This window comes from Erigeron canadensis, chromosome 8 (genome assembly GCF_010389155.1).
Source record: "Erigeron canadensis isolate Cc75 chromosome 8, C_canadensis_v1, whole genome shotgun sequence".
Taxonomy (NCBI): Eukaryota; Viridiplantae; Streptophyta; class Magnoliopsida; order Asterales; family Asteraceae; genus Erigeron; species Erigeron canadensis.
Genome location: NC_057768.1, coordinates 34,530,010 through 34,550,293, shown reverse-complemented (window position 1 = coordinate 34,550,293; position 20,284 = coordinate 34,530,010). Strand labels below are relative to the sequence as shown.

The 20,284-nt window shown below is 35.1% G+C and overlaps 3 protein-coding genes across 4 annotated transcripts; all 3 read right to left on the bottom strand.

Moving 5' to 3' along the window:
* Window positions 1-3,181: 3,181 nt before the first annotated feature.
* On the bottom strand, window positions 3,182-4,213 carry LOC122579564 (protein bicaudal C homolog 1-A-like). Its single transcript, XM_043751751.1, has 2 exons — window positions 3,935-4,213; window positions 3,182-3,847 (listed from the first exon to the last, which is right to left on the bottom strand). Exons 1-2 carry the CDS (start codon window positions 4,134-4,136, stop codon window positions 3,474-3,476), a joined length of 576 nt encoding a protein of 191 aa, XP_043607686.1. The 5' UTR covers window positions 4,137-4,213; the 3' UTR covers window positions 3,182-3,473.
* Window positions 4,214-6,142: 1,929 nt separating this feature from the next.
* LOC122579964 (long chain base biosynthesis protein 2b-like) lies at window positions 6,143-9,420 on the bottom strand. Of its 2 annotated transcripts, XM_043752230.1 has the most exons (12): window positions 9,247-9,420; window positions 9,058-9,123; window positions 8,657-8,745; window positions 8,365-8,510; window positions 7,994-8,118; window positions 7,818-7,911; window positions 7,545-7,708; window positions 7,264-7,425; window positions 7,012-7,138; window positions 6,748-6,914; window positions 6,478-6,585; window positions 6,143-6,381 (listed from the first exon to the last, which is right to left on the bottom strand). In XM_043752230.1, exons 1-12 carry the CDS (start codon window positions 9,373-9,375, stop codon window positions 6,286-6,288), a joined length of 1,473 nt encoding a protein of 490 aa, XP_043608165.1. In that variant the 5' UTR covers window positions 9,376-9,420; the 3' UTR covers window positions 6,143-6,285. The 2 variants fall into 2 exon arrangements, with proteins under 2 accessions (XP_043608165.1, XP_043608166.1); XM_043752231.1 differs by lacking the exons at window positions 8,365-8,510; window positions 8,657-8,745; window positions 9,058-9,123; window positions 9,247-9,420 and having other exon boundaries at window positions 7,545-7,691; window positions 7,810-7,911; window positions 7,994-8,125.
* Window positions 9,421-10,828: 1,408 nt separating this feature from the next.
* Window positions 10,829-17,318, bottom strand: LOC122578460 (long chain base biosynthesis protein 2a-like). The gene is made up of 12 exons (XM_043750431.1): window positions 16,960-17,318; window positions 16,798-16,863; window positions 15,986-16,074; window positions 15,660-15,805; window positions 15,427-15,551; window positions 15,260-15,353; window positions 14,977-15,140; window positions 14,093-14,254; window positions 13,139-13,265; window positions 12,875-13,041; window positions 12,274-12,381; window positions 10,829-11,293 (listed from the first exon to the last, which is right to left on the bottom strand). The coding sequence occupies exons 1-12, from the start codon at window positions 17,083-17,085 to the stop codon at window positions 11,198-11,200; spliced, it is 1,470 nt and encodes a 489-aa protein (XP_043606366.1). The 5' UTR covers window positions 17,086-17,318; the 3' UTR covers window positions 10,829-11,197.
* Window positions 17,319-20,284: the final 2,966 nt, after the last annotated feature.

Sequence of the window (20,284 nt, the reverse complement as noted above, 5' to 3'; positions counted from 1 at the left end):
GGCACCCTAGCTTGTAGCGAAAACTCAGAGATTACTCGGATCTGCTCGGTGAGTTTTACAACAGTGCTTATGGGCCCCATATTCACTAATTTCAACCTATCATTTTCTCTGTAATTACACACCATTCCTTTTGAGAAGGAATTATTCGACTACTACAATCGACAAATAAAAGGAAACATGGAGTACAATAATTGGACACATCAATTCAAACAAATGACACTAAATTTAAAACACGTGAGAATCTTGATGATGAGTAGTCCGGATGGTCCATCACTTGTTCCTTCAATAATTCACGACATTTGGGAATTCTAATAATGGGTGATAAGGTTGGTCCCACCATTTGTCTTCCAGTGCTCCATGGGTTTTGGGCTTACTTCCTGGATTTTGGTTTGGGCTTTTATTTGTTGGGCCAGTTCCTTATTTTCTTCAAAATCATCCGGGATAGATCGGAGTTCATCAATCTGGGTTGATAATTTTGCCAACTCCTTATCGGCCTTTTAGCTTCTTTTAGTCCAGCCTTTAAATCTACCAGATAACATGCATTCTCCAACCGAGGACTTGTACATCTTCATGTTTGTGTTAAGGCAACTAGACCTTAATTGACTTGAGAATCCTGATGAGTAGTGTTATAGCCCAGTTGATTCTCATTCCATAGCTCATCGAGTGTAGTCTCTAGAAACTCCAAGCCTTGAGTTGTTAATTTCTTGTTCTTCTAGGTTGAAACGTTCTACGTTTCTTGCAATAAGGACGATGACCAATCTTGACAAATTATCAGCTAATACATTAAGCTTGCCATCAATGTGTTCCAAATGAATATTAACTCCTATTCCAGTGAAGTAATCAACAAAATTCATCCACCTAACCCTTGATGGTTTACTTTGGACGGTCTTGTTGTAGAAGCTAATAATTCCTAAGCAGTCTGTTCGCAGTGTTACCTTGCCTTTCCCAATGTAATAGACTTTGAAGGACTTTAATCCTTCCATGGCAGTATAAATTTCAGCATCTAATGCGGACTTTATGGGATTAAATTTTCCACTGGCGTAAGCACACACTTTCTCTTCTTTTCTTGGATCATTCTTCTTTCGTTTCCATTTACAGACTGCACCCCAGCATTCCATACATCCATCCGTCTCAATGATCATATATGCATTTTCTGGAGGGATTTCCATGTCTGACATTTCATAAAGATTTATGAAAGAAAAGGTTTGTTCTGAAAACTCTTATTCGAACCTTTGTTCTGAAAGCATTTCATAAAGAATTATGAAATAAAATCTTGAGCAATAGCTTTTAATAGTTTCTACATTCGAACGTACATATAAGCGAACTATGATACACATCATGATATATACGTTTTCCAAGTAGGGATGCCAATGGGACGAGTATGGTCCGGGTTTAAGTAATCCTGGACCCGGTTATAAATCTCCGTCCTAAACCCGGACCCGATGGGTCCCCATTTACCTTCTAACCGCCAGGTTTCGGATTTCCCCGCATGTAATCGGGGATCCATTACTTATTTATTTTTATTTGTTTTGGAATTCGGCGTAATGAAGTGGCTTATAGGCGTCCGGATGATTTTGACTTTGTTTTGCAAGTAATATGAATAAAGTTCTTCCCCTATTTTGGATATTTGGCTCGCATGAAGTTTTCTATAGGTATCTTATTTGTTATACAAGTACTATTGTTTTGGTATTATATACAGAGTAATACTATTAGTTGTTAAAAAGAAAAAGAAAAAATAAAAAAAGAAGAAATGCTTCCTAGCACGGGGCACAGAATAAGAAGACTTAGATCAAAATAGCATTCACAGAAATGTTCTGACATAGAGTATAATCTAACATTGAAGAGATTAGCGCCAAATTTCAATACAATAGGGGTCTATCAGTGCAAGTCAGCTAGTTGAACACCGTGATTGATGAGTGGGTTAGGTGCACCTCTCGCCGAGTGGGAAGTAATGAGGATAGCCCCCCACACCCCCACCCACAAAAAAAAAAAAAAAAACCCAATGAAGTAGTGCTAAGTTCCCCTTACCGCCAATGGAAAAAAAACATATTATTACTATGTAATGTAGTATATACGGGTCGGATATACGGGTTCGGGTATACGGGTTTTCATTTAAAACCGTCCCCGGACTTGAACCCGCAAAAAAAACTAAAACCATCCCCATACCCGACCCTAGACCCGCATACCCAGACACGAACCCGACCCAAAAATGTCGGATTTCAGATTTACCCATCGGGTATGAGTTTGTTTGTCATCCCTATTTCCAAGGGTATGGTAAGAACCCAATTAATGAGGTATGGCATACACCATTGAGCATTGGCCAAAATAGGAACAAATTTGTTATATAGATTATACAAATCTTTTCTACAGTCATAGATACATTACAAAATTTATAAACAACACACCCAGAGGGCGTGATTAACCCATCAGCGTAGTCAGTAAACAAAGGCAACCATGAAACGTCTACGAGCCTACGACATAAGTCTAGTAATAATAACAATAGACAAGACTGGCTATTGTCTAACTATTGTAGCATTAATGTAATAAACTTATTACCTAATTATGATTCTTGCCTCAAGAAAAATAAAGATAAATGTAAAATTATCTAATGTGAAATGTCTCTGTGCCATAGCTCTATGATGCATGTCATTCTCAATAATAGGGTATAAGCGGGTTGTCTAGACCAAACATTGTGCATTCATAACATCGGGTTTATCAGGTGCAAATTTGCCATCACAAAGGCAAAAAAATTAGATAAAAATAAAACAAAATAGTAATGACAGGGGTATAATATACCCAACAGAGGTATATGCTAACGCACTTACTACGGCCTGTTAAAATCGAACGATCAGATTCATGTGTTTGACAAAACTAAAAAAGCTCTTGTATTATACCTTTGGGGCGAACATATCATTTGAACTTTGGAGAAGCTAGGAAGAATATGATCAATGAAAACAGATAATCTAACATAAATATAAAATTACTTACTGCCACTAACTTTAACAAACTGCTTATGATTTTGAAACACCCAATACTCACTTTGAAATTGCACAACAAAACCTGCCAAGAGCCTAGCATATGAATTAAACACCCAAAAACACAAACGAGAACTGTAAGCATTTTAAACACAGTCTCAAGCTAATATACCAATTCCATATAGATTAGCACTCTTCTGTTTAAGTTATAGATAAACCAAGTACCAATTTTCATATCAATAACATCATTTCACACCATCTACATCATTTAACACTTCTTGAACTACAAGATATACACTTTATTCCCATTCTTCTCTTAAACAACAATTACACAGCTAAACCTTATCTAACTACAAATATATACATCACAAAACCACATCATACAAAGTAAAAACCAATAAGGCAAATTAACCCTAAAACTTATATATAATACAAAAGAAGGGATCAAACCAGTTTTCAGCTTTTCGCTTCTTAACCTTACGTCCTCGTCTCACTTCATCACGAAAACCCTTTACCGAGCTTTTGAATAGAAGAAAACATTTTTCGCCTAGACCCAACAGCATTTATCCCCATATCTTTAAGATCTTCCAATGTGAGCAAAGGCAAAACCTCATCATCGACTTCATGTACCTCGAAAATATGTGCATACCTTCCTAATCCTAATTGATTTAACCAAACCCTAACACCATTTCTTTCCACATTATCATCATTATCATCATTAACACCATCATCATCATCATTATCATTAACATCATCATATGGTCCATCAAAATTCAAACTTTCATTATCATCATTATAATCAAAGTCATCCCAATTAGTCCTAACCCTTTTCGAGCTCGAAAACGCTTTACTCGATTTCGAAAAGTCCTTACCTTTCCAACTCCCCATCAAAAACCCATTATTAATATCATCATTGTTAGTCATATTATCAACGTTTTTATCAAAATCTTGAAACTCACCTGTTTTCCATGATTTTGAATCTTTCCATTGATGATGTTTGGTTCTTCTTTGATTTCGAACTCCGATATCGCCTAATCGGACACTTGGTCTACGCTGTCGTTTTGGTGGTCCGGCCACAGGCGTCGTGGTGTCTGGTGGAGCTCCGGCCGGAGGATCGCCGCCGTTGGTTTGAGTATCTACTGGTGGTTGAAGCTCAGACATATTTTTTCTTTTTAGCTGGAAAGGGGTTAGAAGTGATTAAAGTGAGTGATTGACTGATTGTGTATATTTCTATCCTTTGACAGTGAGTGTGTATATACCTATCATGTGTTTCCAAAGCCAATTTTTAAAATAAATTTACATTTTCCATTGTTTTTTTTTCTTTTTTTTTTTTTTTAACTATTTCAAATATGGATCCTTTTAAAAATATATATATGCTTAAATTTAAGGTCGTTTGGTTCCATAATATTTTTGAAATAGTTGGAATTCAAAAGAATAAAGAATAGTTTTCCCTGACTTCGTGGATTGGTCACTAATGACTATCTACCCAATTAAATTTTACGGCTAGCCATCTCATGATACGAACGTTAAAAAAAAAAAAATTATAAAATATATTTAGTAGAATTTACATGTCATAAAATTTATAATTTTAAAAAGATTTTTAGGTCAATATTTAAGAGAATATATCATTTCTCTTTAAATGTACACATGTAATTTTTTTTACTATTTTTTTGAAAACATCTAAGTTATATGCTACTAAAGTATTTGCATAAATTTAATAACATTGATATTTTAAAAAGTTAAAATTTATTAAACTTTAAATTTAGAAGTTTTTTTATACACATAATAAAATATTAGTGTCGATATGACAAATGATTGTCACCAATAGTCGTGACCATTAAGACAGGTTTTACCCGACCCGATTTCAGAAATCCAAAACCGAAAACCCAACCGGTTTCACTAAAACTAATTCGGGTTTCGGATAAACCGTCGATTTGAAACCGGTTCAACATTTAAGGGGTAGGATCGGTTCGAATGTCGATTTCTCCAAACTGAACGGATATTGGTCTCCCGTTTTCACCGAGCGGTTGGCAAAAATAAAAGCACATGTTGACGGGCGCAAGACTAGTGGTGACATAACCAGGATTTTTGTTGCGGGTATCTCGTCCAAAAGTTGCATCTTATTGACCCAACGCATTGTTTTCTGATGACGCTTCGACCGCGACCCCGGGTCAGGTCCGGCGGGACTACTCATTGAGTTTAAGCATATCAATAAGCGGAGGAAAAGAAACTTACAAGGATTACCTTAGTAACGTCGAGCGAACCGGGAACAACCCAGCTTGAAAATCAGATTGCTTTGTAGTTCGAATTATAGTCTGGAGAAGCGTCCTCAGCGGCGAACCGGGCCCAAGTCCCCTGGAAGGGGGCGCCAAAGAAGGTGAGAGTCCCGTCATGCCCGGTTCAAATCGGATTGAAACCGGGATCTGACCATCAAAAGGACTAAAAGTGTACATTTTATGACCGTATCCTTTTTTTCCGCCATTTATTAACCATTTTGCCATTATAAGCCTCTTATAAATAGATATCTTGGATTTGGTTTACTTACAACACACAAAAGCTATAAAAACACTCCAAAATCACTAACATTATCAAAATTCTCATAATATGGATTCATTTTCCGCTTCACAATCGCAATCCAATAATGTTGGTTCTTTGAGTTTATCAACTGTGGTGGCAATATTAGAAACAAGTATAAATCCAGAAGTATATCAATACTTTGGTTTGTGTAAGATGTTGGATGGAGAAACAAAGGATTTAAGGATCGGTGGTAAAAGATGTAAACTCTAAATGAATCCATGCAAGAAAACATTGTTTTTTCATATTCGGAGGAGGCGGTTGGTGAACAATGCACTAAATTGGATATGCACAACTGGTCCAGGACTCAAGGTTTTGGGCCTTCAATCCCATTGAGTCTGAAAGTCCCAATATTAAAATTGGAGATCCTGGTTACAAGTGACTTCATCTTATCAGGCTCCCTTTCTTCCTATTTTTGTTTCTGCATATTATCATGTTTACCAAGGCATTCATAGTTGATACATTACCTACACATTCTGCTTCATATAAACAAACATCCGAAAGTAGATGCAAGAACAAAAACAGAGACTAGTACTGATTTCTCTCACAAATCGACGTCAAGATCAACGCAAACAGCATGAAACTAATAATACAAAAAATACAATCGATAATGTATTAAACACTGAAGAGGTACACATTAGGAATGCATACTCATAAGGCACTTTAACAACTATATGAGGCTTCATTAAGGGACTTTGATGGCTTTCCCTGAACCGATTACCCAAAATCCAATCTTCTACTCCATTGTAACTCTGCTTTCTTCAAGTTGTGGCTTCTTAAGTTCAGCTGGAAAATACTTTATGCCAACCATGTCACCAACTTTACTTATAACCTGAGCAGTCCACTTTGTTACTTCAAGGACATCAAATAAAATGAAATAATGGAGAAACAAATAGTACATTATTATATGTAGATATGAGGATTTTACCTCCAAGGCTTTGACCATGTCGTCGTGTGTATGAGCAGCAGAAATGCATATACGGGCTCTAGCCAACAGTGGAGGGGTGACCGGAAAAGATACGACGACAACAGCTACCTGTTTCCTTAGAATTAGTATTCAGTTGTAATTTGTAAATTAATGTTTCTTTAGAGAACCATAATTCATATAGAATTAGAAAGATCCCGCAAGGACTTATATAGGTTAAATGACGAGCACGTGATTGAAGACAAAAAAGAAAAGGTAAGGGGTGAAGCATACGTTCCATTTGAGACATTCTCTTGAAAAAGCAGGGATTTTTGTAGGATTGTAAAGCATTATAGGTATAACGGGTGAGTCATAATCCCCTAAAACCACAAAGCCCAGTTTCTGAAGCTCTGATCTAAAATAGTTGCTGTTCTCGCAGACTTTAGCAAGCTTCTGAGCACCTACATTGGACAAATAAAGGCAATAGTCAGATAACTTTGGTGAAAGCGATTGAACTAGTTCCTGAATAGTAAGTTTATTTGGATAGGATGTATGGACCTCGACTAGAGCCATCCTCTCCAAGAATAACTTTTATGGAAGATATAATTTGTTGTGCAGCAGGAAGTGACATGGACGTCGCATATAGATGAGCAGGACAAGTATATTTCAAATATTGAATAAGTTCCTGAAATAGTGAAACACAAATAGGAAAAAACTTATAAACATAGTCCCTCAGAATCGATCTATTTAAGACCCCTCATCATAAAACCAAGAAAAGTGGCATTTAAGAAGTGTTCGGGTCAGCTAGACCTTTGATCCTGCTATATAACCACCGCATGATCCAAATGATTTTGTGAAAGTTCCCATCATTATATCAACATCTGCAGTATCTACATCTAAAAGCTCGCAGACACCTCTGCCTGTTTTCCCAATTGTTCCAATACTGTGAGCCTCATCCAAATACACATATGCCTATTGAATATAAAATTAAAATAAGTCGGACCAAATCAAAACATAGGCAAAGTTTAAGAGAACCAACTACAACTAGTCCATATAAGAGGCTTTATATCTAAAAAATACATAACCTTCACCTTGTATATTTTACAAATGGAAACAATTTCAGGAAGCTTGCAAATTTCCCCTTCCATACTATATATCCCCTCCACGACAACAATGATTTTCTTCCAAGGTCTATGCGTTCTCAGTTGTCCATTAATAATGCTTTCTCTCAATAGATTCTCCAAATGAGATGGCGCTATATACAAAGTCAAGTAAGAAAGGGACCAAGTATGGTAAACAATGCAACTAAATAAGCATCCTAGGAGAATCACAGCGAGCTATCAATACCAAAGTGACAAACTTACTGTTATGCTGAAATACTTTAATCGTAGCACCTGACCCTCGAGCACCATTTATTATAGAGTTATGGTTCAGAGAATCACTAATAATCAACCCTCCCTGTCATAAAAAAAAACCATGAAAAGTATGTGAAGTATAGACATGTCATGAATACTTATCGATCCTATATAGCAGGACGTACTTTTCCAATTAAGACAGGAAGGATAGCAGAATTAGTGACATAACCCATGCCAGTAACTATAGCTGCCAGTTTTCCAACAAAATCAGCCACCGCCTTTTCCAGTTCAGTATGCAGGGCCGTCATGCCTGTATGTATATATTGATGTAAATAAGCACAAAAGATCATGAACTGAAGTTTATTGCAGATATAATTACAAAAGGCCTTTGGCCTTGCGGTATTCAAGTTGGTGAGGGTTCAAGCCCCATTTGGGACAATTGGAAAAAGCTGTATGAAGAGTAATGTGTACGTGTCTTTTTTGTTTTTTGTTTTTTTTATATTATTTTGGCCAAATATTCCATGATTGTGAGTATAATATTGTCCAAGAAAACTACCTCCATCAGCACCAGTACTGCATGTGCTTACAGAGTATTTCTTCAAAGACTCAATTACACGGGGCGTGCAGAATTCATCTGTTGAGGCAAATCCAAGGTAGTTGTACGAGCCCAAGTTAAGACACCTGCTTACTTTTGTAGTCCGCCTGCCAATATTTACAAATCTGTAAGTTTAGGATATATCCTGGGACACTTTCATTCTAACATTTCATAAAATTTGGATATTAAGGAAGACTCAAAACATTGTACCAAATTTGGACCCCAGACTCAGTATGCATATCTAAACACTCACTTTAGAGTCTTGTTCTTATTGTTGGAAACGCGCTCCACCATATCAAACCAAGCATCAGGAGGGCTTGATATAGGTCGTCCAAAACAATCCTATATATACATATTATCAGATTGTTGTAACACATAAATTTAACGCTGGATATCTTCGTAATCTTGGATGTTTTCATGTCACATGAAACAGAATGTTCAATTTGGTTCAAAAAAATATGACCCACTTTATCACTTTATTCAAAACCCTTTCATAAACTTATCATATGATATGCTAATATGATCAATCACCCAAAATGAATATATTACAACTAGTAGCCAAGAAAGAAAGTAAGTTATCATCATCAACATAAGCATTTAACCAAGATGAAAAAACAAACATGCATTAGGCGCGGACTAGCTAGCTACCATTACCTGCATACGGAGATAGAAGTGACGAACGTAAAAACCTTCAAGTCCTAACAATATTGGTGCATAACCCTGCAGATCATAGTTCAAAGTTGTCTTTTAAACATATACGAGTATGTGTTTTATATAACGTACAACACTATGTATTAATGTAAAACAAAACACAAACACACTCAAGTGTGTTTGCTAGTGCACCTGATCAAGATTGGTAGCATTCCACCAATCAACCAGATTACGTAAGAAATCAAGCAGCTGACCATATATGAACCCGGATACATAGCAGAAGTAAGTAGAAAATGCAGCTGAATACGGAATTGTGATCATTTTAACTAGCTTAGCTAGTAACTATTGCTTCCTTGAGTAAGCAAGTTGATGAAGTTATGTAGTGGTTTGAAAAGAATGATATGGTGTGTATATATACAGGCATCGATCATATATATAGTTGTTTGTGTGTGTAAATGGATGAGATTTTCTATATTCGGGTTACCTTATGATGGCGAGCCATTTTTTAACTCAGATGTAATAGCCTAACTGGTATATATTTTAGATTTTTTGGTTTACCGGTTACAGCCATATATATATAGTTGTTTGTGTGTTTTTTTCTAATAAAGTGGAGGGACTTCATGCATATATTACATTTATGTCCCCATGGTTACCTTCTATATATTGGTTGTGTAGTCAACATCATCTTCGATTTTCAGGCAACTACAGCTGATCTCGCTGGTATATGCATACACTGCAAGTGATATATAGGTGATCACTTGATTTTACATTACACAAAATTGTTGCTTTATATCACGCCAATTGTTAATTTATAGATTGTTTGAAGAGAAAATAACTTAAATTGAGTGATAAAAAGCTTTCAAGAATAGATATATCCATTTTTAACATTTCTTTTGTTTTACACAAAGTGACCAACAATATATCTCCAAGATTTACCTGTTCTTCTGAGTATTTGGTCGAGCTAACTTTTGAAAAAACAAAGAGTTGGAAAACTTTAAAGTTTGAAACTTAAGTTTGTTCGAAAGGATAATATGAAGATTTAGCATCTCTTGTTTGTTAATTTTACTTTTTTCGATTTGCATTAAAATGTATAAGAAAACATAATATGATAATCTCTGAAATCAGCCCGTCATGTTGAACTTTTGTTATAGAAATTTTATTAAAAAAACGAAAAACCTTTGTTAAAATGATACAGTATATCTTAAAAGCTTTTTAACTTGGAGTTAATTTATTCTATTAAAGAACTAAAGAAGCCAACTTGTATACCGACAATATATACCGCAACACCAAATGGTCTCCATGTCTCAGTATCTCAGAATGGTTGGTTATGCAAAATAGCACACCTTAACTTCTTGACTGATTATTAAAATATTAAGTATTTAATCTAATTCTAACAAACGTGACCTATGTATAGTGCATTTTAATTTTCAATCAAAACCCGATACTAAAAGGGTGCCCGACTATGGAGAGTATATCAACATCAAAGCATTCCAGTATGATACAGTTTCGGTTTAGCTTTACAAAATTTCATCACCATGTTTGTACACTTCTAACGTCAGTGACGAAAGCAATGAAGGATGCCCAACAATGCATGAATAGCCGAAACACGATTGGTACTTTTACTTTAGGGATCAATCTTTATGTGATGGACTGCAAGTATAAATCATATCATTAGGTATCAGCTTGGAGAACAGGGGCTGCTTATGTATTACGTGTATATTATGCATGACACTAGTCATTATATCCACAACCACTATTTATATCCTGTCACAAATTAATGTCAAAATTAGTGATAACTACATAAGAGTAATTATACAATATTCTATAAATAACTTAAGAAATAAGAACAAAAAAATCAAACAAACAAATATTAGCTGGTATCTTGTTCTCCAGCCAAAACCATGCCCAGTTTTATCAAACATAGGTTTGGAGTGAAGAATGTATCAAAGACTGAAAGACGTACAACACTAAACACGTATACTTGCGGCACGCTGTAAATGCAGCTGTAGCAGCATCTGTACAATGTCTCAAGACCAAGTTCAGCAAAAATACAGATACACTTGGATGAGCAGAACAAACAGTTCTATTCTGCAGCTCCTTTTCAAGGAATTTGATTGCTTTAGCACACCCGGAAACAGATAAGCTACTCTGTTTTAACTCTGCCTTCTTCAAGTTGTGGCTTCTTGGGTTCAGCAGGGAAGTATTTAATGCCGACCAAGTCGCCAACTTCACTTATAACCTGAGAAGATCACTTTGTTACTTCAAGGACATGCTAAAATGTGAAAATAAATTTTCAACTCTTCAACCTATTGAGTTTATAGCAACAAGTAATAATCTCAAATGAAATCCAAATTTCATCCAGAAGATCAACAGATTAGATAAATCATAAATATCATAAGGGATGAAAGTCGGACAATGTCAATTTTTAATGCATACATGATACAACAATTCCAATTTCACATATATGTGGGGTATGGGTGAGGTAAGATATCCTTCCAGAAGAAAAAGAAAACCAGCTTTAAAAATATAAAATAAGTCTGTTTTAAAATGAATCTTTATAATACCAAGATACTTAGATAAATGTGTATAAAATAAAAACAAAGCACTTTTAAGTGGCCTACAGAGTAAGCGCATCTAAGGTGTGACTACAAACTATTGTGCACAGAGATGATAATAGAAATTTATAAACAGACACACAAGCCTAAACATGATTATATTGTCTTAATACTTATAGGTTATTATTCAGCTGAGGTTATTACTCGGATCTAATGGATTCACTTTCACTTTATCAGTTGCAAGTTTAGCAAGTTCGGCCTAGGTTGGCCTCACCGTCGCATTGCGCCTAGACGGACTAAGCGAGCGCCTTTGACAACTATGTGTGCAACACTTGATAAACTTGAAACAAACAGATCTTAAGATGAAAAACACATATAAAAGCTCTCATGCGTGCAAGAGCCATATATTAAATAACCAAAAGGTGTGAAATCATAGGGGAAGTCTTTAGATTAACATAGCAAAGATATAACTCTATAAGTTGGTAACTTGGGTAAGTTGACAATATGATATTTGATTCACTTTCTTAGGTCGAGTTATTTGTTTCTATAACCTAATGTTGAATAAAAATAAAGATGGAAACCTTGCAGTGAAAAGCAAATGAATAAAGGATCCCACAACAGGAAAACATTAGGAGATGGAAGTATCCAGATGTAAAGTTGTTACCTCTAAAGCTTTAACGATGTCTTCGCGTGAATGAGCAGCGGAAATGCATATACGTGCTCTACCCAACAGTAGAGGAGTGGCTGGGAAACCGACAACAACAACCGCTACCTGTTACCATAGAATGTAGAGTCAGATATAAATATCCATCGAGAAAGATAATTTATAGCAGATTAAAAGAACACAAATCAGCAAGAACTTTATAGATTGAAGTCGCCTACATGGCTAACCATAAAGATAGAATTCTTGGCCCATTTAGTCATTAATTAAATCAACTCGGGTAATGTTAAAAGTATGGAGTAGCTTAAATGAAAATGGGTCATATGGATAAAACAGGTCGAATGTCACCCTAGAAGTATTTTTTTGAACATACCGCTTAAATCATTTTTTCAAGTAATTAGGTCTGTAGACAGTAGTGTAATAATAAAATGTTATAATATATGACACACAGATTATTTATAAATAATAGGAATTTGAATACTAAGATGTTAGACTCATTTCTAGAACTACCTACTTCAACTTAACCCTGTCACCCAGCCCGTTTGAACCATGCATATGGTCAACTCTAAATAAAGCAAAAAAAATAGGGAGATATGAAGCATACATTCCGTTTGAGACATTCCCTTGAAAAGGCAGGGATTTTTGCGGGATTATAAATCATTATGGGCATAATCGGTGAGTCATTTTCCCCTAGAACCTCAAAGCCCATTTTCTGCAGTTCTGATCTACAATAGTTACTGTTCTCACGAATTTGAGCAAGCTTCAGAGCACCTATATTAACCAAATTACAAGAAAATCAGCAAACAATAGCGAAATTGGTTAAATTATTAATGACAAATCAATAAAATATTTAGATAGACATCTGGACCTCGACTAGAGCCATCCTCTCCAAGAATAACCTTTATTGAAGATATAATTTGCTGAGCAGCAGGAGGTGATATAGACGTGGCATATAGATGAGCTGGACAATTATATTTTAAGTATTGAATAATTTCCTGGCACATAAATACAATTGTAAGCACATATAAACGTTAATGCTCTGTTTTATGATGCAGGATCTTAACTAATCATTATGCCTATAGAACACAAAAGAAAAAAGTAGTAGCAAACTTGCAGAAGAAGCTAATAAAGAATCAAATATCCAAGGGCATTTATAACAATACTTTGTTGAAGGATACACATTAAGGTTTCAAGGATCCTAAGCATCGACAAAAGTCACGAGCCCTCAAAAGAGGGACCCTTATGGAAGATTGTTGAATCGTCCCTCCAAGTGTTGTTCTGTTTTTGCTTTTGAAACTTCAACTTCTACTAGGAACATTCATATTACTCTATCTTCTCATAGGAATAAAAAAAAGCAGCAATAATTTAGAATGTTGGCCTCCTAATTTCACATAACTGATAGCTTTCACCTCTTTTTTCTTTAAGCTTGCCCCTCTTGTAGACTGAATCCCGTATTTGTAAACGACAATAAAGGATAAAGTCAACCCACTACCCCCAGTCCCCAAATCAGGAGGACCTTAAAAAAGGACCTATCAAGTGCCATCAAAGGGTTCTGGCAAGGATACCCTCGTTTACAAAAAAAACGGGTGGTTTTTCAAACATGCAGAAACTAATTAGCACCTGGATAAATTCGTATGTTTCTATGGCAGCAAGTGTTCTGACATTAGAAACAAGTATAAACACATAAGGCAGGCAATTACTGTCAGTAACCGAGCAGAATTTTCACTTCCATACAAAAAAAAATCATATCATGTGATGTTCCATTGGTGTCAAATCAATTTATGAATTATGACATTTCTATAGAGAAGGAACCAAGACAGACCTTTGATCCTGCTATATAACCACCACATGATCCGAATGATTTTGTGAAAGTTCCCATCATAATATCCACATCAGCAGTATCCACGCCTAAAAGCTCACACACACCTCTTCCTGTTTTCCCAATGGCTCCGATACTGTGAGCCTCATCCAAATACACATATGCCTGTTACAAATTGACCAAACAAATAAATACAAGGGACACCCAGAAGGAAACAGAAGCAAGATTCAAGAGGAACAGCTGCCATAAAAAGATAGCAACTGCAATAATACACGTAAATAAAACACATTCAGACTTGGACACCAACAACAGAACTTAGGAGCACAAGTGCACAACCATTCGCACTTCAGTTACTTTTTGTAACCTCCAGAATTGCAAGAATGAAATGTTGTACTCCCGACTAACCTCATTGTTACACTTAATGAAAGGATAAACACAATAGAACTTCAAATGTTTAACTGTTGTGCTTGTGATTACAAAATCATGTGCCAAACAATAGTACAGCTTAAAAAATTTATTATTTAAAGGGAAAGAAGATATAGTGTGAATTCAAGCGTTATATTCTAATGATAGTAAAAGCTAAAAATCATTAGATAGAAGTATTCCTTCAGTTTCAAGTATAAATCCAAAGTTAAGTGGTGTATTGCCAGGGTATTCAAGCAACTATTGTCATGTAACAGATACAATTAATAATAGGGAAAACTGATAATAATACACATTCAAATGATATGAAAGCGACTGACAGAAACAAGTTCTGTGGAAAAAGAAGAAATGTTGAAAAGTGTACACTAAAGTAAGAATGAAAATCAAGTTCTCATAACCATGATTGAAAGCAACAACTTCTACACCATGATTCCCAAAAAGGGAAGAAAAGAAACATTTATCACCTTGTATTTCTTACAGATAGCAACAATCTCAGGAAGCTTGCAAATTTCCCCTTCCATGCTGTATATCCCCTCTACAACGACAAGAATTTTCTTCCAAGGCCTATGTGTTCTTGGTTGCCCATCAGCAATACGTTCTCTCAATACCTCTTCCAAATGGGACGGCACTAAATAGAGTACGATAATGAGGAAGGCCCCAAACAAGATACTTAAATACATAAACAGAAAGAAATTCAACGAGCAGAATAAATACAACTTAAAATGTAAGCGGTGAGAACAAACTTACTATTATGTCGAAACACAGTAATAGTAGCACCCGACCCTCGAGCACCGTTTACTATGGAGTTATGGTTCAAAGAATCACTAACTATTAACCCTCCCTGTAGATATTCATGTAAGAATTGAGAAACTTAAACATATCATCAATATTACTCATCATATAGCAGGACATACTTTTCCAATCAAGACAGGAAGGATAGCAGAGTTGGTGACATAACCCATGCCAGTAACCAAAGCGGCTGGCTTCCCAACAAAATTAGCAACCACCTCCTCTAATTCGGCATGCAGTGCTGTAGTGCCTGAATGAATCGATATAAATAGAGGTAATAAGTCACAAATTTAATTTCCTAATCAAAAATACTTTTGAGGAGGAAGATCAGGAATAGGATATGGATCCAAAAAACTACCTCCATCAACACGGCTACTGCATGTGCTGGCAAAGTATTTTTTTAAAGACTGAGTTACAAGGGGCGTGCAGTATTCATCTGCTGCAGCAAATCCAAGGTAGTTATACGATCCTAAGTTAAGACACCTGCGTACATTTTTAGTCCGCCTACAAACATATACAAGTTCAACAGTTTGTGAGATGGTGACACCTTGTTACTAGCTTTCAGTATAACCAACAAAATTTATCATTGCATGCACTATAACACGTCCTAACATTAGAACCAAATTATCAGAACTTAATACTAGATAACAGCTTCAAACTGATAATGCATATCTCAACACTCACTTGAGTGTCTTGTTATTATCACTAGAAACACGTTCCACCGCATCAAACCAAGCATCTGGAGGGCTCGAGATAGGTCGTCCAAAACAATCCTATTGAAAGAAAGACTTAACAGTCAAACAAAATATTCAGAGTGCATTACTCAAAAAACGTAATGATGAGAGTAAGGTGCTCTCCAACCATATCCATTTCTTTATCTTTAGACACACACACGAATAAAGAGCATCTTTCAGGAATATTCCCCTCTAAAATCTTTCATCAGCAACCATCTATTCCAGATTATACTAACATAATTAATTTTATTCAATACCTTGATTTAATTGGATTCTTTTTTAGAGAAAACGTATATACTATCAATTAATCTCTATACAAAACACAAAGTCCAAAGTTCAATCACCGCTACAACTTATTGCCAGTATCTCAAATGGTTCTGCAGAAAGAGGACTCGGCAAATATCTGTCACTTCCTCTTCTCAAATGGCTAAAAAAGCATTTCTCCACAATATGTCCCCCAAAACACCAAACTTTACAGGATAAACAAAAATAAATAAATTTGGAACAAACATTCAATATAGCCATTAAATAAATATAACTAAAAAAAGTAGTACTCATTCAAGTTGCTTTGTGCATTCTGCTTTTAGTGAGTGGTTATATTATATTTGCTTTTGTGCATTCGATTATATCGTTAATTTAATCACCGATACGAATCTAAACCTACAGATTTGCCTTATATCATACTATCATTCATTCATTTATTGAGCAACCAAATCAACCTCTATAACTTGTCAAATATATATAAAATGAATTACTAGATACCTGAATACGAAGATATAATCGACGAATATAAAAATCTTCAAGACCTAAGCAGATCGGTGCATAACCCTAACAACATACATAAACTGAGCATGTAAGCATACACTTGAAAATAACACTAATTAACAGAACCTATAGATACATATGTATAGATATAGAGAGTACCTGAAGATTGTTATCTTTCCACCAATCAACGAGATTACGAAAGAAATCACGTAATTGACCAAAAGCGAAAAGTAAACCGTAGCTGAAGTAGGTTGTTAAGGCGGTTATATAAGGAATTGTGATCATTTTTTATTTTATTTTTTATTTTTGATGATATATATATACATATATATATAGTTTTGTTGAGAGAGGAAAAGAGAGAGAGAGAGAGAAAGGGAGTTGATTGGAGATCAGAGATCGGAAGGAGCGCTGCCGGCGAGAGAGATGTGAAGCGTGATTGGATGGATGGATGGATTTGGAGAAAATTTTGAGTTTGTCTGCTTCCTTCCTTTTCAGTGGCTTTTTTTTTAAGACCCCCTTTTTGGTCTTGGTCGTGTTTGGCTCCATTTATTTGTGATCTGTACGACTGTCGTGATTTTATTTTGTTGAGGGGTGCGGTTAGTGTTTCAAACCTTAGTAGTGACATCCAAGCAGATGGTATGTTAGAGGTTGGAACCCGAAGAATAACACGGTTTGTACATATCTGAAGAGGTCAATGTCTTAGACCATAAGAACTGAGATTCGAACCCTTATCTTCAAGCCAACATCCATTTTTCCATAATTCTTAAAGAAGGCCTCAGGTGACCACTTGATCTAAAAGCTAGTAACGACATGGTGAAGTTCAATTCACAACATATATAACCCAAGATGAAATACTTTAGGATTCCAATTCAAAGTTTAATATGTTTGCTTATTATTTACATATGTGGTTTGTGGATTTTACAATTGAAAGATATTATGTTAAGAATAAAATTTCCAAACAAATTATACAATCTTAATTTTAATATATATATATATATATATACTAAAAGACAATTGATATAACTTCAATGGACCAATCACAACTCTTAATTTCTCTAATTTAATTAAATTAGCAGATGTCATAATATAATTTACATGTTTGTGTTTTCCATCATCAATTTACACTTTTAGTTTTTTTTTTTCTTAAAATAAGAATTTTATTGAAATAAAATACATACTGTAAGTGCAACCTAGAGGGGGGTGAATAGGTTGTACCCGATTTTTATTTGGTTTGTAATACTTTTTGATTAATCTTCAATACAAGTTACAAAACTTGTTTCATTTGAACAACAAAGAGATAATACTTGTAATTACCAACAACCAATTCAATCCTTCTGAAGCAAATATAATAACAATAAAATGAGAAATAATAAGGGAAAGAGAATTTATCACCACATGAACACCACGATATATAGTGGTTGGGGTCGGATGTTAACTAATCCGCCTTAATCTACTCCTCGATTCACAATCGAGATTTTGTAGCACTATCTTTCTCCAAAACCGATGGAGAGTCCGCAATACAATCTTGACACTTCAAGATGAACCAACAATTCCTAACTACTAGAAATTAACCAAGTCTTGACACTTCAAGACACACCAATGATTCCTAACCACTAGGAAATCTTCAATTCTTGACACTTCAAGAATTTGCCTAACTCTAACCACTAGAGTTTATATTACACCCAAATAATCTTGACACTTCAAGATACAAAGTTTCCTAACCACTAGGAAAACACAAGCTCTTGACACTTCAAGAGAATACACAACAATCACACTCACTAGTGCAATTGAATAAACAATTTGTAGGCTCTCAATTATTTCACCAAATAATCTCCTCACTATAAATTTTGACACTCGTGCTAATAATCAATGATATAAGATTTGTATGATAAGAAGGTATGTTTCCAGGAGTTGTAGATGCAAGATGTGAAGTCCAAATATGTCAAAGTCTTCAATTTATAGTCAAAAAGTGCTTTATTACCGTTTGACTCGGACGACTCCAAACAAAGGCCGTGCTTCATGGCACAAGAGCCGTGCTCCAAACAAGAGTCGTGCTATACCTGGAAAACTACAAAAAGCCTTTGCAACCTCCCATGAAATCCCACTCACAACAACAACTTTCCTAAACCAATATTAACTTCAAAAGATAAAGAAGGAAAGTTGTGAAGATGCTTACCAAGAGAGGGAGGTTTGGAGAATGGGATAGTCACAAGATGAGTTATGGAAATGAATCAAAATCCCACTATCTTTTCACATACACATCTGAATTTAATCACATGTTGACCAATTTTGACAACTTAACTAATTTTGACTTTTGGTGACCTTCAACACTTAGAAAAAAATTGGCCTCCAAATTTTGGTGAAAAATCAAGTTGTTTAGATTTGAATTTTGACACTTTCAACCACCTTAGAATGATACTATAAGCCTTAGGAACAAGTTTCGGGTCAATAACATAAGTAACGAACGCTTGATAAAATTCTTTGATTTGGACAAAGAGATGACGACCTCTAATCCTGCAAGAGCCGCCCTTTGGAGCCGTGATCTGAACAAGAGTCGTGCTCCATGAAACTTAGAAAATATTTCGACCTCAAATTTGATGAAAAACGAAAGTTGTTATTTTTGAGATTTGCCAAATTCAAACATCTTAGAATATCAAAATAAGGTTATGGTACAAGTTTGGAGTCACGGAAGCGAGTAACGATGGCCGGGTGAAAAACTAGTGAATTGGACAAAAGGATTACGACCTTTACAGGACATGAGGCCGTCCTCTGGAGCCGTGCTCTGAACTGAGGTCGTGCCTGGGTTTTTCGACAACTTGCTACATTTAACTCAAACTTGACGTTTTCATCATTTTTGGTTCTGAATTAGCGTATGTATGCCCAAAACATTATTAATACCATCTTACACATTCTATAAATTGTTATGGCACACCACACATTGATCGACGCTATAGATAGTGCTACTTTGCGTCTTTATAAAACGTTTTTTAGAAGGATATTGAAGCATGTAAGTATATACGTATGATCAATTATATTTAACACTTACCTTCATGTGGTATATTCTTAATCATCATCAAAACTAAGGAGTGCCTTATAAATGTTATAACTTTATTAAACCATGTATGCACCAACACATACAATATAAAACTCATGTTTATCCCAAATATCCAACTAATTAAATAATAAATAAAAATATCAAATAAAAAAGACCAACTTTGTTTATAATTAGTCTTCATCCAACTATAATTATAACTTATTCAAGTTATTTATAATTATAGCTTATCAAATTATTAATGACTATATATATATATATATACAAAATAATATATATCTAACTGATAACAATTATATAATCCCAAACTTTCATAAAAATTAAATACCACAACATAAACTATAAGAAGTTTCTTTGATTGTATTGTTAGAAAAATTGTTGCAACGACAAGGCTTGACTAGATATTGATTGACGAACAAGTTAAACGTTTTC